Consider the following 22,509-nt stretch of genomic DNA (forward strand, 5'->3'; position numbering starts at 1 on the left):
GAGTTGAAGATGTGAATGAAAATGCGTTATTCTATGTCGTGAGCTGCGCTGTGCGATTTCGTTGTCGATTGCTATTTGTGCTAGGAGTTGGCGGGCGGGCGTCGGTGATGGCGGCGTCGCGATTGCGGCGTTGCGATGTCGTGGGGGAGTATCCGTAGGCGACGGGACTGGGGACTGGCTGGTTTGTTGGAGAGCTGTGGGATAGCCACTGTCGTCAGCCTTGGCGGGTCCCGTGTCGGCAGCCTGGTCCTCTGCAGTGTAAAACACTTTAGCTACTTCCAGTTAGTAAAAACTACCTAAGCCTTAGTAGTGTGGCACGTGCGCTTAACGTAGCCGATTAAAGCGGGCCCGATGTTTCTTTTCGGCGAGCCAAGGTACGTACCGCGCTCTGGGCACTTTGGCAGCACGCACGGCCGAGCTGCCTGGGGGGGACCTGACGAAGCTAGGAGCTGCCTGTCGCGTCCGCCAACGGGTGTTGAAGCAGCTCAGCTCGCCCATCGAGTTACTATTACCTGCCACAACCGCCCGATCCCAGCCGTCGCCAGCATCTCGCACGACATATCCAAACAGCCCAGTAACAGCAGAAAAAACCGACGACTCCATAATCTCGCTCGATTGATCGCCCGCTTGCACTCCTCCCGACCTGTTCTAACCTGCGCTCGGGTCCGTCGCCATCATGTTCAGGAACAACTACGACAATGATTCCGTCACATTGTAAGCAGATCTGGGCGCTGCCATTTTCCTCCTCTCCATGCACCAGCTTGGACCTCTCGCCCCTTGCCGACTCTTGCGAGCGAGAAATGGTAAGCATTGTGCTAATACACCCTCCCAAAAACACAGCTCGCCGCAAGGGCGGATATTCCAGGTCGAGTATGCAGCAGAGGCAGTGAAGCAGGGCTCGGTAGTTGTGGGGATTGCAAGCAAGACACACGCAGTGTTGGTAGCAATCAAGGCAAGAGCCACCCTCTTAGGAGTCCCCCACTTCGCTTTAGCTAACCTCCTCGCGTGTGCAGCGCAACGCCGAAGAACTGTCGTCGTACCAGAAGAAGCTGTTCCCGATCGACGAGAACGTGGGCATCGCGATCGCCGGGCTGACGTCGGATGCGCGGGTGCTGTCCAACTTCATGAAGCAGCAGTGCCTGGGCCACCGGCTGACGTACGGCCGCAACATGCCGGTGCGGAGCCTGGTCGATATGATCGGGTCCAAGGCACAGGTCAACACGCAGCACTACGGCAAGCGGCCGTACGGCGTAGGCCTGCTAGTCGCCGGCGTCGACGACCAGGGGCCGCATCTGTTCGAGTTCCAGCCCAGCGGCATGACGGAGGAGATGGTGGCCTTTGCCATTGGCGCCCGCAGCCAGATGGCCCGCACCTACCTTGAGAAGAACCTGGACGCGTTTGCCGGCTGCGGCCGCGACGAGCTGGTCCAGCACGGCCTCAAGGCGCTCAAGGAGAGTCTGGTACAAGACCGCGAGCTGACGGTAGAGAACACGAGCGTCGGCATTGTCGGCGTCGGCAAGGCTGCCGACGGGAGCATCAAGGTGGAGCCCTTCAAGGTGTATGACGGCCAGGAGGTGAACGCCTTTATAGAGAGCGTGGCTGACGACAAAGAGGCCGAGGCCGAGGCCGCTCCTGCTGGGGGCTCGGAAATGGAGGTCGACGACGAGTAGTGCCCCGTCGATCTCGTAGGAATTCTCTCGTCGACATATTAGGTCACGCAAAACATGTACAATAGATTTTAGAAACCTCCTCTGATCCTCGTGGCTCGGTGTTCAGGGCCGCCTAGGATAGCTTAGTCAACACAGCAACTAGTCGATGGAGCGACCAGCAGCACGAGTCCAGCATAGGAGAGTTTAGATCGGAATGCATGAGCCGAGCCCAAGTCTATTATTCCTGCCTGTCTATCATGCCCGAGAATACAACCCCTGAGGGGGAAGATATGGCCTGCCACCTAACCCAGCGCCAAACACCAACGCCCGTGCCGCCGAGCAGCCCTTACTCGTTACCCCAAGACAGCTTGAAAACGGCGTCTGAGACTTTGTATTCCCTCAGGGCGGTGATGGCGTCCTGGGCGGTGGTGGCCTCGACCAGGATGTTGGCGTTGCCGCCGTGGATGAAGCCCTCGTCGACGCTCTTGCGGATCCAGGCCAGGATGCCGTCCCAGAAGCCGTTGATGTTGAGCACGCAGATGCCCTTGCTGTGGATGCCGAGCTGGTTCCACGTGGCCGTCTCGAACAGCTCCTCGATGGTGCCGTAGCCGCCGCTGAGCGCGATGAAGCCACTGCCGGGCCCGCCGGCTATGACCTCCTGCGCCATCATCTGCTTGCGCGTGTGCATGTCCTTGACGACCGTCGTCCGCCCAAACACGCTCTCCGCCGGCACCGCCAGCTCCCCGCCGCCGCCCGCCTTGGCCTGAGTCGACGTCGACGTCGACGTGTACGTCGGGTTCCGCTCGTACCGCACCAGCGCCTCCGGGATGATGCCGTGCACCGAATCCGGGCCCTTGAGCGCCACTAGCGTCTTGGCTACCTCGCCCATGAGGCCGACTGTGCCTCCTCCGTAGACTATGCCAGGGGGGAAGGTGGAGAGAAGAGGTAAGCCAAACTTGGTCTCTGGATTTCGGAGACAGACCTTCTTTATTAGGGAGAGAGCAGTCCGGCTTTGGGAGTATGCTCACCGAGTTCAATGTCGTTGGCAGCCATGAGCCGGGCAAGCTCGCGGGCAGCCTCTAGATGTGCGGGGCCGTTGCCGGGCGAGGCGCCGCAGTAGACGCAGATCTTGGTCCGCTTGGCCGATCCATCGGCGTTGAGACTCGACGGAGTGGCCGTCCGAGACGAAGGGAAGGGGGATACGCCGCCAGATGCCATTGCGTTGACGCTTCTTGAAAGGATTCGGAGAAATGTGTTGGTTCTTGCAACCAAATTGGTCTTTGGTATTTTGTGGAGCGTCGTTAAAGAAGACAGAGGATTCCTTTGCGTGCGGTATCCGTGTGTTGTATAGGCTGCTTTTGCTACTTTTATATACTCTTCCTTTCACTCGTTCCTAATGCGTTGTCACAACCCCCCTGAGTCACTGCAAGCTTAGTCGTGGTGAGGTGAGGCGATCCTTGAGAGAGATATCGGCCGGCAACCCCCTTACAGATCGGCAACGACGAGAGGACGTCGAACGGATTAATGAGCCACGGGGTAAGCAGGGGTGGAGATCCAAACATTGGCGAATGGGAGCAGGCTCAAGATAGCAGAAAGAAGTAGGCTCGACGAAGGTGAGGCAAGGGGCATGGAGGTGAGGTGGGGGAGTAAACGGGGCAGCAGGGAGTCCTAGCTCAGTGAGGATACTGGGGATGGCTTTCATGTGGGGAGAGAGAGACACAATACTTAAAGAGAGAAGGCGAGATCCGGTGACTTAGCGCATCAACTACTACCTAGGTACCCCCTTCCTTGCCCTGGCTGTTTGCCGCTTTCCTCTGGTTTACCGTTTCCTTTCCTCTCTGGGTAACGGGAACCAATGTCTGCCAGGCCCGTGTGCGCGAGGTCTCGATTCATCTGGGCCACGTTGAGCCCCGAGCTGTGGACCTTTAATGGGGCTACATTATGACATAACCACGTACCATGGCGGTTGCCCGCGGGAAAGCGAAGCCAAGCAGCGAGCGACACCGCAACATCCCAACATTTCCCCGTGACTCATACAGACTCGCTCAGGGGGGCAGGAGAAGGTGGGCGGGGACCCAGAGAGGGGGTGGGCGTTGTTGGTTGCAACACCATAGGTTCGTCTGCAATCGGAACGTCTAGAATTAAAACAGCATGTATGTTCAGAGACGGGAGCAGCCGCATACTGACGTGGCGGTTTGCGCTTGCACAATGTGAATGGGGAGGAGCCGTCGTTCGAAGAAACTTGAAGCATGCCGATTCCCGCAGGAAACGGTCTGGTCCCTTAGGCCATGCTGCCATTTTGAACAGTCACCTGGGGAGGAGTTGTGGCAAGCGGACATTTCGTCTCTCCCGTCGGCAGGAGCACTGCAGCTTCCGTGCGGTATGCGAGTGTCAAAAGGTAAAAAGCCCCGAATAGCCGTCTGTCTGTCAATGGTAGGGGTCCAGGGTCTGGAGGTAACCATTTAACGATGCAGCTCTGTATGTAGTGTTGTAGGAAGGACACATACAAAGTAGGTAGGTAGGTAACTAAAGATAAATCCACGAAGTCCTCTCTGTATTGTCAGGTAGGTATCCAAACCTATGGCTGACTTAGAGGGGCTCCAGGTCTAGAGTCTTTTCAGTTCCCCCAAAGGCTCTTTTATGAAACCTAAAGACCTGCCCATAGACGCTTCGCAGCTTCCGTCTTTGGTCTACGAGCACGGGGAAACCAGAAACTGCTGCGCCAGAAGGAAGTCACAACTGGATGGAACCTAACCTACCAATCCAATCGGAATACAGCCCAGTGGCGTGCAGTTCGCACGTCTCCCCCACTGTATGGATTGCTCCCATTAACGGCTCATTCGCGGCGTGGCTTAGCATGGCTCTCTGATTTGCGGATCCCAGGGGCCCGGGACTCTGTTTCGGCGCTAAAATAATCGGAATCGATGGCGCAACCTGAAAGTTGATGGCACCGCGTCTCGTCGTAGATTTCACGGCCCAGGTTTGTCAGCCTCGACAACAACTTGATCGTTGCAGATTGACCGATCGCAAGGAATCACCAAGAGCCTTTGCGCTCTGAAATTCACAAAATGCCGGAACCAGCTGCTGCAGGCGGACAGCCTGCTGCACAGGCCGAGCAAGGCGTGCGTCCACCCCTCCCTCTCCTAGGCATCTCGATCCCGTTTGCCCCCCCTATAGGAGTAGGACAGGATTTGCTAACGCTGTCGCAGCAATCTACACTCAAGACCATTGGCCAGAGTGTTGCCATGTTCCTCGTCATTCAATTCGCCGTCAAGCAGTTTGTAGGTGGCAGCCAGAAAGCAAAGACGACGGTCACCGACGCCGACGGAGCCATCGTCCAAGTCGCCACGGCTCCGACACAGGTCCCTCCTTACTCCGAGCGGCCCAACCAGCTGGACGAAGGAGCTGCCTACAGCCATATCCCCCAACTCATCGCGCCCATATGGCCCGAGGACAGCAAACTTGACATCGTGGTGACAATCTCGCCGTCATTTGTTCCCTCACCCCTCTCAGATCTCCCCAAGGACTTAGTCGTCTTCGAGGAGAAGCAGTTTGGCCTCGGAAACTGGAGTGACAAGCGTGCCGTCGACACCACCATCACTGTCCCACCCTCTGTCCAGCAAAACGGCACCTTGTGGGGCCATTTCTATGTCGGACTTTCGGGCGCGCTGCTCGATCCAACCCAGCCCCGCTACGACCCGGCCTCGGCATACCATTTCGTCTTTCCCCTGACGCAGTATATACCCAAGAAGAAGGTTCTCAAGACGAGAAATCTGCTTGAGAGCAAGAATGCGACCGCCGAAGAAGAAGCCCACGAGGAGGAGGAAGCAGAACCGTCAGGTCCCATTATTGCCAACTACTATCACCCCAATATCTCGTTGTCCTTCATCCCGAACTCGGGCGTCATAACGTTGCCTCAGATGCACCCCGCTGCCCGCCAGTACCTGCGTCTCGAGGCAACTGGGGCGCGGGATGGCAGCGGCCAGAACTCTTGGTACTATCCTATCCTCTTTATAAACGGATTCTGGCAGCTCAAGACGCACATGACGCTTCTCAACGACACAGTGAAGACGCTGCCCATGCATATCGATCTGAACAATCTTGCGGATTGGAAGTTCAAGACAATGGCATCTATTGATACGAGCTCCAAGGAGGCAGCACGCCAAGCTGCCTTTGGCGCACAACTTCCTGGAGGCGGGGACGGCAGCGAGATTGACATGATCAAGGAGATTCTCTTGGACACCAACCCCATTCTTTTGGGTGTCACAGTCATCGTCAGCATTATCCACATGGTTCTTGAGACGCTAGCATTTGGCTCCGACATCGCCCATTACCGCAAAAAGAAAGACAACGTGGGTATCTCTGTGCGCTCCATCCTCGCCAATGTCTTTATGCAGCTAGTCATTTTCCTGTACCTGGTCGACCAATCTCAGCACACCAGCTGGATGATTCTGGGCTCTCAGGCCGTCGGCATCATCATCGAGCTGTGGAAGGTCACGACTGTGGTCAACGTGAGGGTCCGCCCTGCAACTCCAGGGTCAACTATCCCATACCGGATTTCCTTCGAGGACAAGCACAAGCTCAGCGAGACGGAAGAGAAGACCAAGGAGTACGACGAGATCGCCTTCAAGTACATGTACATTGGCGGCATTCCCCTGCTTCTTGCGTATGCTGCCTACTCGCTGGTCTACGACACGCACAAGTCATGGTACTCGTTCATCATCGGCACTCTTGTCGGCTCCGTGTACGCCTATGGATTCTTGATGATGATCCCTTCGCTCTATATCAACTACCGCCTGAAGAGCGTGGCGCACATGCCAGGCAAGGCGATGATGTATAAGTTCCTGAATACGTTCATCGACGATCTGTTTGCATTCACCATCAAAATGCCCCTGCTCCACCGTCTCGCTACGCTCCGTGACGACGTCATTTTCTTTGTCTATATCTACCAGCGCTGGGCGTACAAGGTTGACTACACGCGTGTCAACGAGTTCGGCCAGGGTGGAGAAGACGAGGCCGAAGTCGACAAGAAGGATGAGAGCAAGGCGTTGCCCCCAGTCCCTGAGAAGACGGTGGGTAGCTCCAAGAGCAAGGCGACTGCAGCAGATACCGGGGCGGCGACGAAGAGAAGGTGATGCAAAGCGAGATGTTGAAAGGCAGGGCAATCAAGCTAGCGTGCGACAACAAACACTCTTTCTTGTATATTGGTTACAATCCTACATGGTATTTAGCGCCTAGAATCGTTTGTTCCTAGCGCAAAAGATAAGATTTTTGTCTTTCATTTGCCAACACTACCGAGCATTGCTCTCGCAGTAATCTTGACCTGATACCGATATTTAGCATGCACCAATGGATGAAGACTTGTTGGCTAGCGTCGTAGCGAGCACCTACTGGTTAGTATGCTTGGCGTCGGGCTACTCTCCGTTTCTCGCATCAAACAAAAGACCAACGAGGCTTCAAAAGAAGCTAGGGTTTTGTAGCTAAAAACAGTGAGGGAGAAATTCGAAAACCATTTTCGATCTTTCAGCTGGACGTTTATAGCGTGAATGTAAGTCTCGAATAACTCAGGAGTTCACTAATACGGATACCTTGCGGCTTTTTATCTGCCGATGGCGGAATGGGCCCAGGCTCGACGCCGCACGCACCGCACGCCAGTGGCGTCAAGCGCTTGCGAGTCCCGAAGCACTAGCCTCCAGTAGGGCTGAATATCGCAGGATCCCTACGCTTTAGAGACAGGGCGCCCCCGCAAGTCTCTTTCACACCACACCACCTAGGCTCCCCCCCTGGGTGGGCTGCCTGGGCTTTTCGCTCATAGGTTCATAGTGCACCACTGAGGCATGGAGCTGCAGTGAAGTCAGGAATCGGGTCGCCCAACCGCTTCTCGTTGCTGACCACCCGATGCCCAAAGCAGTAACCAGAGCTACAATGTAGGTAAGTTGAGCTATCACTGAAAAGTTGGAAGGTGGTATCCGTTCCTCGGCAGCAACCAAGAGCTTGCCCGTGAGAATCTGGCATCCAATCACGCCAAAACGGTAGAGATGCGATGAGCAAAACGCATGCTAGACTCTAAATGGTTAGATGGGGTATGTGTGCAACGAAACACTTGAAGAAGTTGCAGTCTCAGCCTTAAGTCCCGTCGTCAACCTAACAAGTTGACAACCTGTCCCGCCTCTGGTGACGCGCTTTTTTCCCCTTCTCCCCGCGCGGAGTTCGCGCCGAGACTGTAGCGCTGGGCCCGTAAGCTCGCCAATAGATTGCTTTCCAGCTCGAACTCGTTACGCGGCTTTCGGCGTGGGCCCTGCTAGTCCAGGCCAGGCCTTCTCCCCTCGGCGGGCTCAATGCGAATGCGACACCCTTTTCACATGCATAGATGTAGAGGTAAATGCAGAAGGGGGGAGAAAGGGAGAACTCATCCTGGCAGAATGCATACGTATAGTGGTCTCATCGGCTAGGCTTTCTCTTATAGTTCAAGAGGTTACGCAGTAGGTCCCTGTCGCGTCATGCTGTCAGACTCGAATCGGCTTGACCCCCCCGCAATCCACTCCCAATACTAGGTCCGTTTCCTACTGGCAAGTAACAGGGCTACAGTTGCTTAAATCGGCACATGTTGGAGGCCGCCGCGAAGATATACGAGAGCGATAGTACGGAATACCCAAGGAACTGTTCCTAGGCGTGCAAACTTATCTCAATCGACGCGTTTGTTTTTCGTTTGATTGGAAAACCGGGTATTTATTCGTCTGTCACGCTTCTTCGTTCTCGACAGCCGTGGAAGCAAGCTCCGGCCTCATTTAGGTAGACCCCACGTCTGTCTTACCTGTTTTAGTCGCTAATTGCCGCCCAAAACGCCGCTCCTGCCCCAGCTGCCAAGACACACGCCACATCCCACTCCCGGCCTATAATTGCTACCTACCCAAGCTAGCTGTCACCGTCTGAGCTTGCGCCCACGTCAAAGACTTCTCACAGGATTGGTGCTGGAGCTGGCGCTGGTTCTGGCGCGAACTACGATACTGGACGACAGCGAGAGCGAGCGCGGCGAATCCACTAGCGATAGCAGCACAGTACCGTGCAGGACATACAGCAGCTGTCATTGCCTGCTACCGCATCTAACCGCGGCCAGTCTCTCTAAGTCGAAGTCGGCCAAAGAAAGGATCGAAAAGCGTCTTAGGTGTCCAGACCGACGCCAGACGAGCAACACAGGTTCCGAGGCTCCCTGCCTACTACCATGGGTAGCGGGGAGAGCGCATAGAGACAAGCGAACAAAAAGCTTCTCTAGTTACGCCCTCGCTCGCGCCCCAGACCAAACCTCGCATCGCGGTCACGGCAACGACGGTGGGGGGGAGGCGAGAGAGAGACATGAGCAGCGGCGGAAATGCCGACACCGTCGGGTCTCTGCTAGCCAGCATCGCGACATGCCTGACCGAGGCCCTGCGCATCCTCATGTTCGCCGACAAGCGCCAATGGGGCCCCGACGAGTTTGAGCAGATCCGCGCCCTCGAGGAGGCGCTGGACGAGGCCAAGGAGGACTACCAGGAGATGTCGCCGCTGGTCCACGGCCAGTTTTACTACCAAAACGACCGTTCATGTCAGTCCACCCTCCTACCTTTCTCCCCAGCGAGCCAATCTGTTGACACCCTTTTTTTTCCGCATTCAATTAGCCATGTCCATCCACGAGCTACGGAACCTGCACGCCAAGTTCGAGTTCCACGCGCAGAACTTCAAGGACTGGGCGAGGCAAGGGGGCCCAATCAACCCCACCTGGGCGCGCGAGACGGCCGAGCTGAAGAGAGACCTACACCGGGCGCAGTGCCGCGCCGCCGGCCGCATCTTTGCCGCCGAGCAGGAGGGCGCGCGGTGTCTGGGCGCCTTCCAGGTGTACCGGCAGCAGAAGCGCCTCGAGGCCGAGCGGCAGCGGCGGCGGCATGACCACGACGAGCAGCCGCTCTGGCAACAACAGCAACAGCAGCAGACAGCTGAGAATGGGGAAACACAATACCGGGGCGAGCGGCCTGACGACCCTCGCCGGCGGTCCAGCCTGGAGGAGCTGGTGCCGAGCTGCAACGCCGTGGGGCGGTTCGAGCGCCTCGGCGACCTGGACGCGGCGTTTGTGTGCGATTTCTGCGACGGCTTCATCGTGTGGCCGAACCTGCGGGGCATGCCCGCGGCGCGCACCATCACCACGCCGCCGCCGCAGGCGCCTGACACTAGCAACGACTCGGCCTCCTCGGCGTACCCGCACTGGCAGGCGATGGGCCAGAGCCGGAGCACGGGCGCCGACAAGACGGTCGTGTTCGCGCCCGTGGCCATCGCGAACCACGTGGCGCCGGGGCTCGGCGCCTGGCAGGCCGGCATCTTGTGCCCGTACTGCGACGAGTACACGTACCTGGACCAGAGCGAGGACAGTGAGGAGGACGTCAGGTATGCGCAGGACGAAAAGGGGTTCCCCGACCTGGCGGCGTTCCAGGCCCACCTCGAGTGGTACCACACGGCCCTCGCCATGCCCGCCATGTCGCCGCTGGCGTCGGCGCTGCCGTCTTCGGTCTCGGGCTGCAGGGTCATGTAACAGCGTTTTAAGAGTCGATTTTTTTTAAAAAAAATTTAAATTTCTTTTTCTGTTGAGAGAGAGATCTGATCTTTCGTCTTATCTGCTTGTCATCCCGGGCGTGTAGGGTTATCACGTCTAGTAATTTCGCTGTTTGGGAAGGGGTGAATGGAGTTCTCAAGGGATGAGGAAGCGAACAAGGGGAACAAACAACACACTGTGACCATGTCTGTCAGGGTTGGCAGGACGAAAGGGGTACGCAGAGTATGATATTTATGGAGACCATTCGGCATGATGCTTAGACGACTTACAACAACATGCAATCGGTATTAATTCTTTATTTTTAAAATATCTTCGCAAAGCCGGGGTCCAAAAAAAAGGCATTCTTGGTAGCTTCAAGCGAATATAATGCTCTAATAAATACTGCCAACACGCCACGTGAAGAACGAAACAAAAAATACCAAGATTATTGACATGATAAGCTAGTTGATCATTTCCCCTTCCCCCTTCCCCCTTTTAATTCCACACCGAAAACTCCATGCTGAGCTGACCCGAGCCGCTAATGCATAATATGTAGGCCGATGATATCTCCTTTAAACCTGAAGGGGCTGAGCGTTCGTCGCCTAGCCCCTTTCCGCACCCGCCTAGACGTGGCTGGATCGTTTTTTGTTTATTTTTTTAACCCCTTGGTACTTGTCCAAAATAACGACCAGCGCCTAGAAGAACCTCCACCACATGAAGAACAACATGATGAAGCCCAGGGCGGCAAACGGGCCATACTGCTTGAGCAGCAGGTCCCAGTTGATGCGGACGGCGGCCCGCTTGTACTTCTTGCTGTCGTCGCGCAGGCGGCTGCTCAACTCGCCCATGCGCTCGAGGCTGTCGCCGCGGTACAGCAGATCCTCGATGTTCTTGGTCATGACCTTTGTGACGTCGCGCAGCTCGTCGTTGAGCTTGTCGAGGTTCTGCGAAGCGCGCGCGTCGCTGTACGTGGCCTTGGTGCGGCCGATGAAGGTGTCGAACTCCATGAAGGCGTACGGTCGCAGCGTCGGGCTCGCCACCTGCACCGCCGGGTACGTCGTCGCGAACTCGGCCGCCAGGTCCGCCAGGTACGTGAAGGCCAGCTTGCGCGGGTACGCCCGGTCTGCGACGGCTACGTACACCACGTCGGCCGCGATCAGGTAGTGGATCGTGTAGAACGCCCCGCTCTCGATGCTCGCCTGCGGCTCCACGCTGCGGCTCAGCCGCCGCAGCACCAGCTTCACCTGCCCCTTGACCTCGGCCAGCGCCGCCTCCGTCTGCTCGTCGTCGACCGACGCGCACAGCATCAAGCCTGTGCACATCCCATGTCAGCGACTCGGCGTCTCACTCTCATGTCTAGGGTTCTGGAGGATAAAACGAGAAAAGCAGCAAGGGGGAGAGGTGGATTACCGTCAAGCCGCGCTAATTGTGTTGAGCGAATCATTGTCAAGGTTTTGGTTGGACTGTGTTGTGGTTTCCGTTTGCTCTTGGGATGCAAGGAGGTTTTTTTTGGGGGGGGGGGTTCCGTTGCGTCGTTTCTCCCAAAACGACAAGCAGCAACTTTTTGCCAAGGCGGGTAACGTTGAATGGATTGCTGCACGGCGGCGGTTGGTATATGTACAGTACCTTCCTGTACAGTACGTGGCTTTTTAGGGCAGGCCGCGTGTGCTCAAAGCTCGCGAGCCAAGCAGGCAATCAGTTTGTTTTGCCGTGACGAGATAGGTACAAAGAATTGGCAAGCAGGAGATACGCACAGCACGTGTCGCGGCTGTAAAGTTCAGTTCTTGTTAAGAGACGAAGCTGCGTCGCAAGAGGTCGGCGTGATGACGATGTCAAAGGCCGATCCAATGTCTTGGTTGTCACCACTTCAGCAGCACTAGCCCCTGTAAGGGTCTGGAAGCTCGGGCCTGTGTTTGGTAGTATGGGGCACGCCAAGGCCGGGAACCAGCCGTTGAAACCTGAGTGGATGAGCTCTCAAGGCTAACCAATGCCCACCTCGGAATCAGCTCAGCCTTGTACTTGTGTTTCATTCACTTCATCTGATCCAACCTCACCTGGCCATTCCGCCTTCATTTTGCCCATGTCCCTCTCGGGGATGGGCTGAGAATTGTTTTACCAACACTTGCCTAGACAAGATAGCTCAGCTCTGTGCGTCTTTTCAGTTTTCTTGGCTTCAGCAACTGTGAGTAGCACAGAGGCAGTAGTCCTTCCACTTGAAAGAGCACACATCACGGGATCGATGTGATACCTAACCCAACGATTCGGCACCTTTCACTTTCCCAAACCTTACTAAGGGTATCAGGTTGAAAGATTCATTCAACATCTTTCCTTCCCATTTTTAGCGCACCCTGCTACCTCTATCCGACCGCGTCGGATTCGGAAAGACGAACAAAATGGCGACCGCGTTCCGGCATGGCGTCAACTCTCCAATTTCATCACCTCCGAGGAGCATCATCGAGGTAAGAGACGGCATTTCCGCCCACACCTTCGACCATGACACCACGTCAACTGGCGACGCATCCTACATCGTAGACGAGCTGTTAGGGATGGAGACCCGAGCAAGCGCCAGGGCGGCGGCTAAGAAGTCGGCAGTGAATGGAAGAGATGCAGAGCTCGACGAGTCGGCCACAATTCAGTGCGCCGGTGACGGTGATGATTCTGGTGCCGATGATGAAGATGGCAACTACGACGAACACGACGGTGATGGTGACGACAGCGTTCGTGTTGACCAAGCCGCATCTCTGAAGCGCAAGGCGGGTCCCCGAAGCCGGCCCCCTTCAACCTCGTCCAAGAAGCCGCGTCGTGCGGCAGTCGCCCCTAAAAAGCCCACCAGAGATAAGAAATGGGAGTCCCCATTTGTCTACACCGACCCCAAATCGCCGCTTACGCAAGCTGACCTGAGAGTTCGTTCTCGCCCTTCTCCCACACTAAGCCGGCGCGACCCGTGAAACTAACCTTGCTGCCCCAGGCTATCCTGCTTCTTCCTGAAGCGTGGGGTATTCTAACGCCAGAAGAGAGGCAGGAGGTGCTGGCCAAGTTCCCTGACAAGATGCATATCTTGGATTCTGGAACCGAGGCTGCTCGCCCAAACCCCGAGTCGCTGCGCAACGACGACAACTTTAGGCACGACTGCACTCGCTACTGCGAGAACCTTGAGCTTGGCCAATATGACGATGACTGGCTGTACCAAGCATGGACCGCCCACGAGAAACACAAGCGTGGCGACTTTGACCGCCATCTCCAGCGGAGATTCGAGGAAGACTGGCGGATGAAACTGCCTGAGGACCACCTTCCTTCTAGACTCCACAGGCAACAGAACCATGAAGAGTCGCTACCTGGTTCTAGTCGGGAGCCTTCGGGCGAAGCTGCGAGTCCCAAAAACCCCGACGCGGACCTAAATTGTGGTGAAGAAGGCGGCGCAGAGCAGAAAGATGACCCGAAATGTGCCGGAAAACCAGGAGATACACTCAATTCCAGAACCGCTCCCAAGATTGCTCATGATCCAGAACCGAAGTTCACCACACTCTCCTCCATGCCAGCCGCCCCTGCTGAGAAAAATTCCGGAGAGGACTCAAAGAAGGAACCTGAATGATGCGGGAATAGCCTCAATCGCCTGCACCCCGCCAAGACTGGCTGAGTGCCCCGCACCTGCAGGCACGTGCCTGCACCTGTATATTACGTAATATAGATCAGTTATAGGCGGTGTCAGAAGCGGTGTGAGCAGGCAGTATCGCTATACAGCCTCCGAGGGTATTACCCACGGTCGCACACACCACTCTTCCACCAACCTTCAACCTTCTACACACTTATATTTTAATACATTACTTTGGTAAAACCACCATTTCCCCATCAAATGGTAGCAGCGACTGCACGATCAGTCACCGAAGTATCGTAAGTCGAGATACGTTCAACCTCATTTGCCTCGATAATCCTTGTGAGACGTGCTGCAGCCCCCCGCCTTTGGCACAAGCAAGCCTAGCTCGCGCGTGCCAACCGCTCTTGCTCGATTGATCGGATAATCCTTGTGAGACCAATCAATCAAGCGCCGAGCGGGTAAGATCGCGGCATCACCTTCGTCAATTGCCTTGCGCGACGGCGAAGAGGCATGGATTGGCCTTCCGACAATCCGGACGAGTCCACGACACGTTTCCAGGACGCCAATCAATCACCCAATCTTGCAAGCCTTGCAACCCGCCACTCGTCTCTAGACCCAAATACCCAGGCCGGACTGCGAGCTATGGACAAGGGCCTTCCTCCCCGCGACCCGAAGGGCAAGCTACCAGCCCGCGACAGCCACACGGTGATACCAGGTCCCAGCGGAGACGACCAGAGACCTGCGTTTGACAGACCCACTGAGTTAAGACCCAACCAGTCCTCTATAGCGTACCTCGACAACGTCACGAGAGCCATTCAGTTTGATATTCAACAAATGGATACGAATTTCTCCACCGCATTGGAGGACATTATTGGAGAAGTCCAGCAGAGCGAGTTGGACAACTGCCAGCGTCACGAGGAACAGTAAAAAAAACTTCGACGCTTTGAGGGAGCTCATGGTCAAGCAGATGGCAGCCCTTAGCGATATCAATAGCCCTGTTGCCCAGGCAGAGCAGAAGCCGGCGGCCGCTACTCCCGAGGCCAAGCCTCAAGCGCCCAGCTCCAGTACACTTCCTGTCCTGGGTCGCCCTCTCCCACCCTCAGACATATTGTCTCCCTTTCCTGTGTGAGCCCAGAGTCACCCTCTCCCCAGCAACCGCAATTTGCCCGTTCCTGCCACGCCTGCTGTCGGCCACGACGTATCCACAGGGCTGGCTCAGAGGTTCTACAACACCCCATTGCGTCAAGCTGTCAACCTGACACCAATTACGGGTATACGGAACAAGCCTCCCCAGGTTCAGGACAATCCTTTCAACCTGAACATCAACCCCTCAGGAAGGGTGCTTCCCCGCAATAGACCAGAGGGACCGTATAGACAGCCATCAGCATTTCGCCCTCTTTCGCGGCATCAATGGCGGGACCAAACTGCTGAGTACCATCCTACCCTTACCGATAATCTCCCAGCCGATGTCTTTCAGCAACCCAACTACGTCCCCGTCAACCAGAACCCTCAGGTCACCTTCACGCAGCGCCCACTGGTTGACGCCCCCCAGCACCAGACCACGCAGGTCCAGCAGTCACGACATAGGTCGCAGGCTCGTCAATACCCTACTGGTCAGCAATTCGACGCGCCGTACGCGCCAATCAACCCGGCACCTGCGCAAGCGCGGCGAGCTCCCCCCGGAGACCCGTCTGACGGAAGCGACAGCGAACCACCACGTAGCTATCGCAGCCTCTCTCCCCGCAACCTCCGAGGCCGTACCCGCGAGCCGACCACAGAGTCGGTGTGGGACAAGATCCCCAAACCCACCTCCACGGCCTACCGTATCAAGAGGGAGGAAGTTGGGATATTTAATCCGGAGGGTGACGATATAAACAAGGTCGGCATGTTAACCGACGGTAAGAACATTGTCTTTTCTGATATATACGCCTTCGAGCTTCGCGTCTTATCCTTCCTTGAGAACCCCGAAACCTTCGCGGACGCCGCCAGCCAGATTGCCGCCTTCTTCCAGACCTTGCTCGGAGGATCAGCACTGCTATGGTGGAACTCCGAGATCACACGGAGGAACGAAAAGCCATGAGACAAGAGGGATTGGGAGCTATAATGCGTGCATTAATCGCTTACTATGAACCAGATATCGCTTCAGCGTCGGCAGAATTTAATTCAGGTCGACTCCGTGTCGAGGATGTGGACAACGATGTAGCCGCCGTTGTCCGATGGATCCAACGCAAGATTCGATTCGCTAAAACAGCCGGCGTCATGACACAGGACAATTCCAATTGGCAGGGAGTGGTCACCCAAGCCTGGACTAGGTTCGACCTAGCTCTTAAGCGAATTATTCCCCCTCCCGATGAGGCCTCATCCCTTTCCGACTACATTCGCCTAGTCAACTCAAAGAAAGCAATCATCCTAGTCACCTGCCGCGACGAAATAAAGGATAGGAAGAAGAAGCCGGCGCAACCTAAGAAGCCCGGGAACTTTCGCCGTCGTCGCGACTTCGACAGCCCCTATAACAGGCAAGACAAGGGCGCGAAGGAGGAAGACGAGAGCACCACGCCCAGGCGACAAGGTCAAAGGCAAAGATGCTCATCCGAAAGCCCGCGAAGGATATAGGAAGAATGAAGGTACTTACCACGCGTACGAGGAAGGTGATACAGACGCAGAGCATTCGAGCTACCACTCCGACAACTCAAATAATATTAAGTCCGACGCGGAGGCTGCCAACTTCGTTACAATCATTAACCAGCATCATACCTATCACAAGTGTCATAGGGAGTTCTCTACTACCCGTGCCAAGTTGGCACATATAAAGGGTTCCTCGCCGTTTAACGCGGCATTCATCGAGCGATCTATAATGTGTCTCCTCAGCATCTTTCTCGTCGTACTTGTGGTCATTGCCACAAGGCGTTTGTTTCGCGTAATCTCTTATTCAGGCATCTCAAGGCTTGTGCTCAAGTCCGGGTAGGAGCTATTACCAACATGATCAAGGCAGACGAACCGGAATCCGACGACGAGTATTTTGCAGCCGACGAGGGAGATACTGCTATACATATGCGAGTAGCGGACAAGCCTATCCCGGCCTCGAAATATAAGCTCTTATAAGCCACTCCGGCCCCGTGCCACGAACACACTAGCAATCCTCGTTCCGACTTCACGCATCTACGTATCAAGGCGAAGACTGCTACTAGTACCGATGACGTAGAAGTCTGCCTCGACCCAGGCACAGGCCGGTCGCTTATTGCCCGAGACTTACTCAACCAACTCGAGCACTCCGTTAAGCCACGTAATGGTCGAGTACGCGGTGTCTATAAGAAGTCTCTCAGGACTACCGAATGGGCTACCTTTACCCTACATCTTATTGGTCAAACAACGTCTAGCGATCCTACGCTCATGGAAGTCACTCATTCAGCCTAGGTTGTGGAAGACCTACCTCCCAACTTGCTTTTGGGTAACGAGTTTCTCTCCCCGCACGGAGCCAATATCGACTACGGTTCCAACATCGTCACTTTCCAAGGAATAAATGGCTTTAGTGCTGATATGGAAGTCGTTCGGAGAGCCAAGGAATGCAAGCGCAATGTCAAGGTAGCTAGGAAGGTTACCTTACTAGCTGGCCAGAGAGCCCTCATCCCAGCGGATTATTAGCCCCTACCTACCGATAGAGCAGTCACGTTTACAGCCAAGCATGCCGCAGCAGCACATGCAGTCTTCGACGTAAAGACACCGAAAGTTATTCTAATTCAGAATAACTCCGACGGCGTTCTGGTCGTAGAGAAAGGTACCACCTTGGGTCACCTTCATGACTCGCAGGACAGCGGGCATAAGGCTGTCTCTTGGAAGCAGGGCATGGCCGCCATAGCAATCGGAACCTTGGCTATGTTCTCGCAGCTAACAGGAGCAGAAGCTCATACTCCTTCCATAACGGACATCATCACCCACCAAGCAGTCGGAACCTCATTTACTATGACGGACGCTATCCATCACGTTATCAACACCCAGTACGAACCTTTCGTTGGTAATCAAGGGACGTCGCCCTCGCTAGACTGCACCTTCCCCGGACAGTCACTATCGGACCAAGTTTGGAACATCACTCAGGGATCAGATATCACAGCGCAGGAGCCCCCAGGCGGTGATGCGCCAGAATCAATGCTTAGCACCGAAGCGGCTAGGTTTGTGGTCGACTCAGAACCATCCGGCAAGCTATTAAAGCTGGGAATCAAGGCCCCAGACAACGTCCCGGAGATAGTAACAGACAATGGCATCCATATATACGCGGGGGACGCGACCTTCGCAGCAGACCTTAAGGCTCTCTGTGGGGAATATCCTCAGGTATGGGTAAACAATGGGTTCATCAAGATCCCCGAGAAGGACATGATGAAAGTTCCATTAGTGGAAGGATGGTAGAACCAGCTGAAACCCAACCGCAGCTACCCACTCAGTATGAAGGACCGTGCCGCGCTTGACGATATATTCGGCACGTTGCATAAAGAGGACCGCATGGAATGGCAACAAGAGCCCACGCCATTCAATTCACCGGTTTTCGTGGTTTGGAGAACCGTACACGGGGTTGAGAAAGGACGAGTCGTAATAGACTTACGCCAACTCAATAAGGTAGTTGTTCCTGACAACTACCCTTTACCGCTATAGTCCTCCATCATCTCCGCCATTCGCGGCAAATCCTACGTCTCCGTCATCGATGCTACTTCTTTCTTTTACCAGTTCGGAGTATACCCCCCTCACAGGAATCGCTTTACAGTAATCAGCCCTAGAGGACTCGAGAAATCCAAGGTGGCACTTATGGGTTTTCGTAATACCCCAGCGTACTCATAGCGCTATATGGATAGGCTATTGGAAAAGCACTCCCACTTTATTCGGGCCTTTATTGACGATATCGTTATCTTCTCCGATTCACGAAAGGACCATTTACGCCATCTCCGCAAAGCATTCGACATCTTTACCGAGCGGAACATCGCCATTTCGCCCAAGAAGTCCTACCTCGCCTACCCAAACGTCGAGCTCTTAGGTTTTAAGGTTAACGCGTTCGGCCTTACCCATACTAAGGACCACCTTGAGGCATTCAGGAAGCTATCGTTTCCGGACACCCTAAAGGCACTAGAGCAATACCTGGGAGCAACTGGGTTCCTAAGGTCTCACGTACCATACTATGCGCAAGTCGCAGAGCCTCTTCAAGTCAAGAAAGTGGAGTTACTAAAGAAGGGTCGAGAGGAGGGATTCGTTGTCGATGGTAACAAAGGCAAGCGTTTGACTTATACCTCGCGTACGAAGTTTAACCCGACCGACAAAGAACTCCTCTCCTTCCAGACGTTACAGGAAGTCATCTTTAGCTAGAACCCTACTATTATCCATCACCACAACCCCGATAAGACTCCATTCCTTCAAGTCGATGGATCTAAAGCGCGGGGCTTCGGAGTCATGGTGTTCCACCTTCTTGACGGCGTCAAGTGGAAGCCAGGAGACCATATCGCGGCTAACCAAGTCTAACCCATATGCTGTTTAAGCCGCTGCCTTTCCCCGGCCGAATGGCGTTACGGGCCTTCTGAGCTGGAAGTCGCGTGCCTAGTCTGGGCCGTCAAGAAGCTGAGGACTATGGTCATAGTAATAGGCTCCCCGTCATCGCCCTGACCGACCACTCAGCATCCCTGGGAATTATGAACCAGACTTCTCTCGATTCCTCCTCAACCGATAGATCTAACCTTCGCCTCGTCTGAGCCGGCTTCGGACCACGGACGACGTACCACCCGACGAGCCTGCAGTTCTCGATGACGTTTGGTTCGCATACGCAGAAGCCTACATGGCAGATAGCCTTAAGGCCGACTTTGCGAATGGTTATAAAGACGATGTGAAATATGCGCTAATTATTGATGAGATCAAGAAGACTGCTGGTGAAGCTGCCGGCTCGATATCGAGACCCGGTTACCCGTTCGTACTTGACGATCTAGGCTTGCTTTTCAATATACGGCCTGATGGTACGCGCAGCCTTTGTGTACCCAAGGCTATGGTCCAGACAGTTCTGGGAGAAGCTCATGATAGTAAGCACCATTTTGGCAGAAACCGGATGCTCTACGACCTAAAAGGGCTGTCAATCCATCGAAAAACCAAAGCCGTCAAAGATTGCCTTAAGTTCTGCCCTAGCTGCCAGCTCAACACGACCGATCGAAACCTTGCCAATGGCGACTATCAGCCTATTCGTTCAGCCCACACGCTTCCTATGCGGGTTATCGCTATGGATTATATCGTCGGGCTCCCCCAAGTATCAGCAGAATGTTCGTCCTGGCAAATCCCCGGCAAGCCTCACTTTAATTGCCTCATGCCGGTAACCGATAAAGTCACCAAGCGTTCTATCCTAATTCCAGGGCACGATACGTACACAGCTGAACAATGGGGAGAGGTCCTCATCAGGCAGCTGCTGTTATCGGACTGGGGTTTCCCTCATGCTATTATCTCTGATCGGGATCGGAAGTTTACATTACTTTGGTAAAACCACCATTTTCCAATTACTGAAAATACTGCTGCGCCAGACAATCAAAAGTAACAAAAGTTCATGCTGCGTGTCTGGTGCCCTCTCTTCGCCTAGCATTGACTGCTCAAGGCATATTGCTATTTGAGTCTCAGAGCCTCTTGGCAAACCTCATCTCCATCTTCGGGCCAATATCAAACACTGCCACCAAACTCTGCATGAAAACATCGCCCAAGATGTATGGCTGGCTGCCGGCGGCACCAATACCAGTTGCACAGTAGCTCGTTTCCCGGTCCCTCAGTTGCTGCAAGATCATGCTCGACGGGTCTGTCCAGAGCACCTGCCCTTTAATCTGCACCCCAAAGCTGGGGGGTACTGCGTTGCACGGCACGAACCAGCCGCCCTGCTGCTCGAGGTAGACGGCGCGAGGGTAGAACAGCGAGTTGATAGATGCGGCAATGTCTAGGTGCGCCGGCGTGAAGAGGTAGGTAGGTAGTTAGTACATACATTTTTACCCCTTAATGATCCCCTCAAGAAGTTATAATTGCCCTACGGGGGGGGGGGGGGGGGGGGGGTTGAACAAGCTGAGAAACTATGAAAACTCACCGTACGGGAACAAGTTGAGAGTCGTCCCGCTGTCGACTATTACTTGCAGCGCTCGCCACTCTTTGGCCTGCGTGCTTGTGTTCCACACCAGCCTGTCGGGCGTCATGGTGTAGAAGAAGTAGTCGGTGCCGCCAAACCGCTTATCCATCTTCTCAAGTGTCAGCTCATTGAAACTTTTTATTTTCCTCCCCCCATCACCTTTTTTGATAGGCGGGAAGAGAGACACAGAAACATGCACGAACCTTGTCGATGGAAATGGTCGCGTAGTCCCCAACCTTGAGGTCCTGCGGAACGCCGCCCAGCGCCAGGAAGGACGCGGACGCGTTCCGCGACAGGCCCAGGCTGAAGATGCCGTTGCCAACCTGGTTGGACACCGTGGTGATGACGGGATTGTAGTTGACGAGATTCTGCACGCCATCGTCGGCCGGCGTGTTGCCGACGAACGCTTCCGTCAGGCCCGGCAGGCCAAGCCCCAGGATGCCGCTCGACAGGCCATCCCCGTTCCAGGCGCCGATGGTGGCGAGCGCGATCTGCTGCTTCTTGATCTCGATGCCGGCCAGAGTCAAGCTTTTAGAGGGGAAAGAGAGAGTCAGAGACGAAGGCCATGGCGAGGATTACTAGATGGGTGTGGAGTGGCTTCTTACTCGGCGTAGCCCATCTGGCCATTGAGAAACGGACCACCGGCGCTCCCGTAGGAGATGTTGAAATGCTGGCCGGGGATCTGGCCATCAGGGAAATCACCCTTGTACTTTGGGCCAAAATTGCACAGGAGCTGGTTGACGACGTGGTGGTTGGCATCGAGGCACTGGAAGCCTTCCTTGACGAGCCAGGTATCGCTGCTCCCCGTGTCGATAATCAGCGAATACTTATGGTTTCCGACCTTGACGTCGGCCAGATACTCGACGTCATGGTAGGCTGGTAGTGCCGTTGCAATCCCGGTGGGGCCTTCAGCTACCGCTCTGAAATTCCGCAGCCGGCTACTAACGGTCGAACTGCGCTGCTGCGAGGCGGCATTCCGGGTGAGAGCGAGGACGTAGGACGCCGCCGGAACCTGGGCTGCCCGTTTCTCTTCGGATACGGGAAAGGCAGAAGCGAAGCCAAACAGCACTACCAGCAGCAGCAAAGTCAAACTCGCTGCCGCTGAATGTGTGAGCGTCCTGGCCATTCTATAGGCTCCTCTTGAGCTTAGGGAGGCTATACACAGGTCGGGGCTGCCGGGGCGCATGGATGACTCGGCCAGCAAGAAACCGATCCGGGAGCTGCTACATATGAGCAGCTCGGGGCCCTCGTCAGGTACAGACCCATAGCGGGCTATATACTACCTCACGCAATGCGCAGAACATACTCGGCCCGGGCCACCTAGGGAGGGGGATGAGCTTGGCGATAAGGGGCGCCAGGTTGAGTAGGCCTAGGCGAGATGAGAACCGGGAGAAGGTCATCGACACAGGTACCTATCTCACACATATCCCATGGTACTGTGGTGGCCACGGTACCGGGTCTTGTAGCCTTTCACGGGTAGACATCCTGCAAGATGCCATTGGCCGGCGGCCGACTTTGGCTATATGACTCTCATAGAAACAGCCAGTGGGTTGGGTATGGGGCGGAGCGAGTCTCGTTTAGCTTG

General features: G+C 55.3%; 9 protein-coding genes across 9 annotated transcripts; 6 read left to right on the top strand and 3 right to left on the bottom strand.

Moving 5' to 3' along the window:
- The first annotated feature begins 395 nt into the window (after window positions 1-395).
- On the top strand, window positions 396-1,851 carry B0T26DRAFT_696253 (nucleophile aminohydrolase). The gene is made up of 3 exons (XM_060441341.1): window positions 396-714; window positions 841-952; window positions 1,014-1,851. Exons 1-3 carry the CDS (start codon window positions 677-679, stop codon window positions 1,668-1,670), a joined length of 807 nt encoding a protein of 268 aa, XP_060300830.1. The 5' UTR covers window positions 396-676; the 3' UTR covers window positions 1,671-1,851.
- A 144-nt stretch (window positions 1,852-1,995) lies between these two features.
- B0T26DRAFT_639605 (uncharacterized protein) lies at window positions 1,996-2,867 on the bottom strand (the record flags this gene model as incomplete). The annotated part of the gene is made up of 2 exons (XM_060437153.1): window positions 1,996-2,564; window positions 2,678-2,867. The coding sequence occupies 2 exons, from the start codon at window positions 2,865-2,867 to the stop codon at window positions 1,996-1,998; spliced, it is 759 nt and encodes a 252-aa protein (XP_060300831.1).
- A 1,881-nt stretch (window positions 2,868-4,748) lies between these two features.
- B0T26DRAFT_696265 (cleft lip and palate transmembrane protein 1-domain-containing protein) lies at window positions 4,749-7,217 on the top strand. Its single transcript, XM_060441342.1, has 2 exons — window positions 4,749-6,972; window positions 7,041-7,217. The coding sequence occupies exon 1, from the start codon at window positions 4,895-4,897 to the stop codon at window positions 6,782-6,784; it is 1,890 nt and encodes a 629-aa protein (XP_060300832.1). The 5' UTR covers window positions 4,749-4,894; the 3' UTR covers window positions 6,785-6,972; window positions 7,041-7,217.
- Window positions 7,218-9,002: 1,785 nt separating this feature from the next.
- On the top strand, window positions 9,003-10,209 carry B0T26DRAFT_637839 (uncharacterized protein; the record flags this gene model as incomplete). Its single annotated transcript, XM_060436964.1, has 2 exons — window positions 9,003-9,231; window positions 9,305-10,209. 2 exons carry the CDS (start codon window positions 9,003-9,005, stop codon window positions 10,207-10,209), a joined length of 1,134 nt encoding a protein of 377 aa, XP_060300833.1.
- Window positions 10,210-10,518: 309 nt separating this feature from the next.
- Window positions 10,519-12,072, bottom strand: B0T26DRAFT_696272 (Longin-like domain-containing protein). Its single transcript, XM_060441343.1, has 2 exons — window positions 11,620-12,072; window positions 10,519-11,521 (listed from the first exon to the last, which is right to left on the bottom strand). The coding sequence occupies exons 1-2, from the start codon at window positions 11,651-11,653 to the stop codon at window positions 10,905-10,907; spliced, it is 651 nt and encodes a 216-aa protein (XP_060300834.1). The 5' UTR covers window positions 11,654-12,072; the 3' UTR covers window positions 10,519-10,904.
- A 76-nt stretch (window positions 12,073-12,148) lies between these two features.
- On the top strand, window positions 12,149-14,016 carry B0T26DRAFT_696273 (ASXH domain-containing protein). Its single transcript, XM_060441344.1, has 3 exons — window positions 12,149-12,391; window positions 12,512-13,112; window positions 13,178-14,016. The coding sequence occupies exons 2-3, from the start codon at window positions 12,603-12,605 to the stop codon at window positions 13,799-13,801; spliced, it is 1,134 nt and encodes a 377-aa protein (XP_060300835.1). The 5' UTR covers window positions 12,149-12,391; window positions 12,512-12,602; the 3' UTR covers window positions 13,802-14,016.
- Window positions 14,017-14,446: 430 nt separating this feature from the next.
- On the top strand, window positions 14,447-15,884 carry B0T26DRAFT_748262 (uncharacterized protein; the record flags this gene model as incomplete). The annotated part of the gene is made up of 3 exons (XM_060444947.1): window positions 14,447-14,697; window positions 14,753-14,868; window positions 15,268-15,884. 3 exons carry the CDS (start codon window positions 14,447-14,449, stop codon window positions 15,882-15,884), a joined length of 984 nt encoding a protein of 327 aa, XP_060300836.1.
- A 3,843-nt stretch (window positions 15,885-19,727) lies between these two features.
- Window positions 19,728-19,931, top strand: B0T26DRAFT_611668 (uncharacterized protein; the record flags this gene model as incomplete). Its single annotated transcript, XM_060435907.1, has 1 exon — window positions 19,728-19,931. A coding segment is annotated over one exon (204 nt), but the record flags the coding sequence as incomplete, so codon positions are not given.
- Window positions 19,932-20,430: 499 nt separating this feature from the next.
- On the bottom strand, window positions 20,431-22,050 carry B0T26DRAFT_672582 (aspartic peptidase domain-containing protein; the record flags this gene model as incomplete). Its single annotated transcript, XM_060439472.1, has 4 exons — window positions 20,431-20,741; window positions 20,886-21,033; window positions 21,128-21,452; window positions 21,530-22,050. The coding sequence occupies 4 exons, from the start codon at window positions 22,048-22,050 to the stop codon at window positions 20,431-20,433; spliced, it is 1,305 nt and encodes a 434-aa protein (XP_060300838.1).
- Window positions 22,051-22,509: the final 459 nt, after the last annotated feature.

Source organism: Lasiosphaeria miniovina (genome assembly GCF_030549165.1).
Source record: "Lasiosphaeria miniovina strain SMH2392-1A chromosome Unknown B0T26scaffold_2, whole genome shotgun sequence".
In the NCBI taxonomy this organism is placed as follows: Eukaryota; Fungi; Ascomycota; class Sordariomycetes; order Sordariales; family Lasiosphaeriaceae; genus Lasiosphaeria; species Lasiosphaeria miniovina.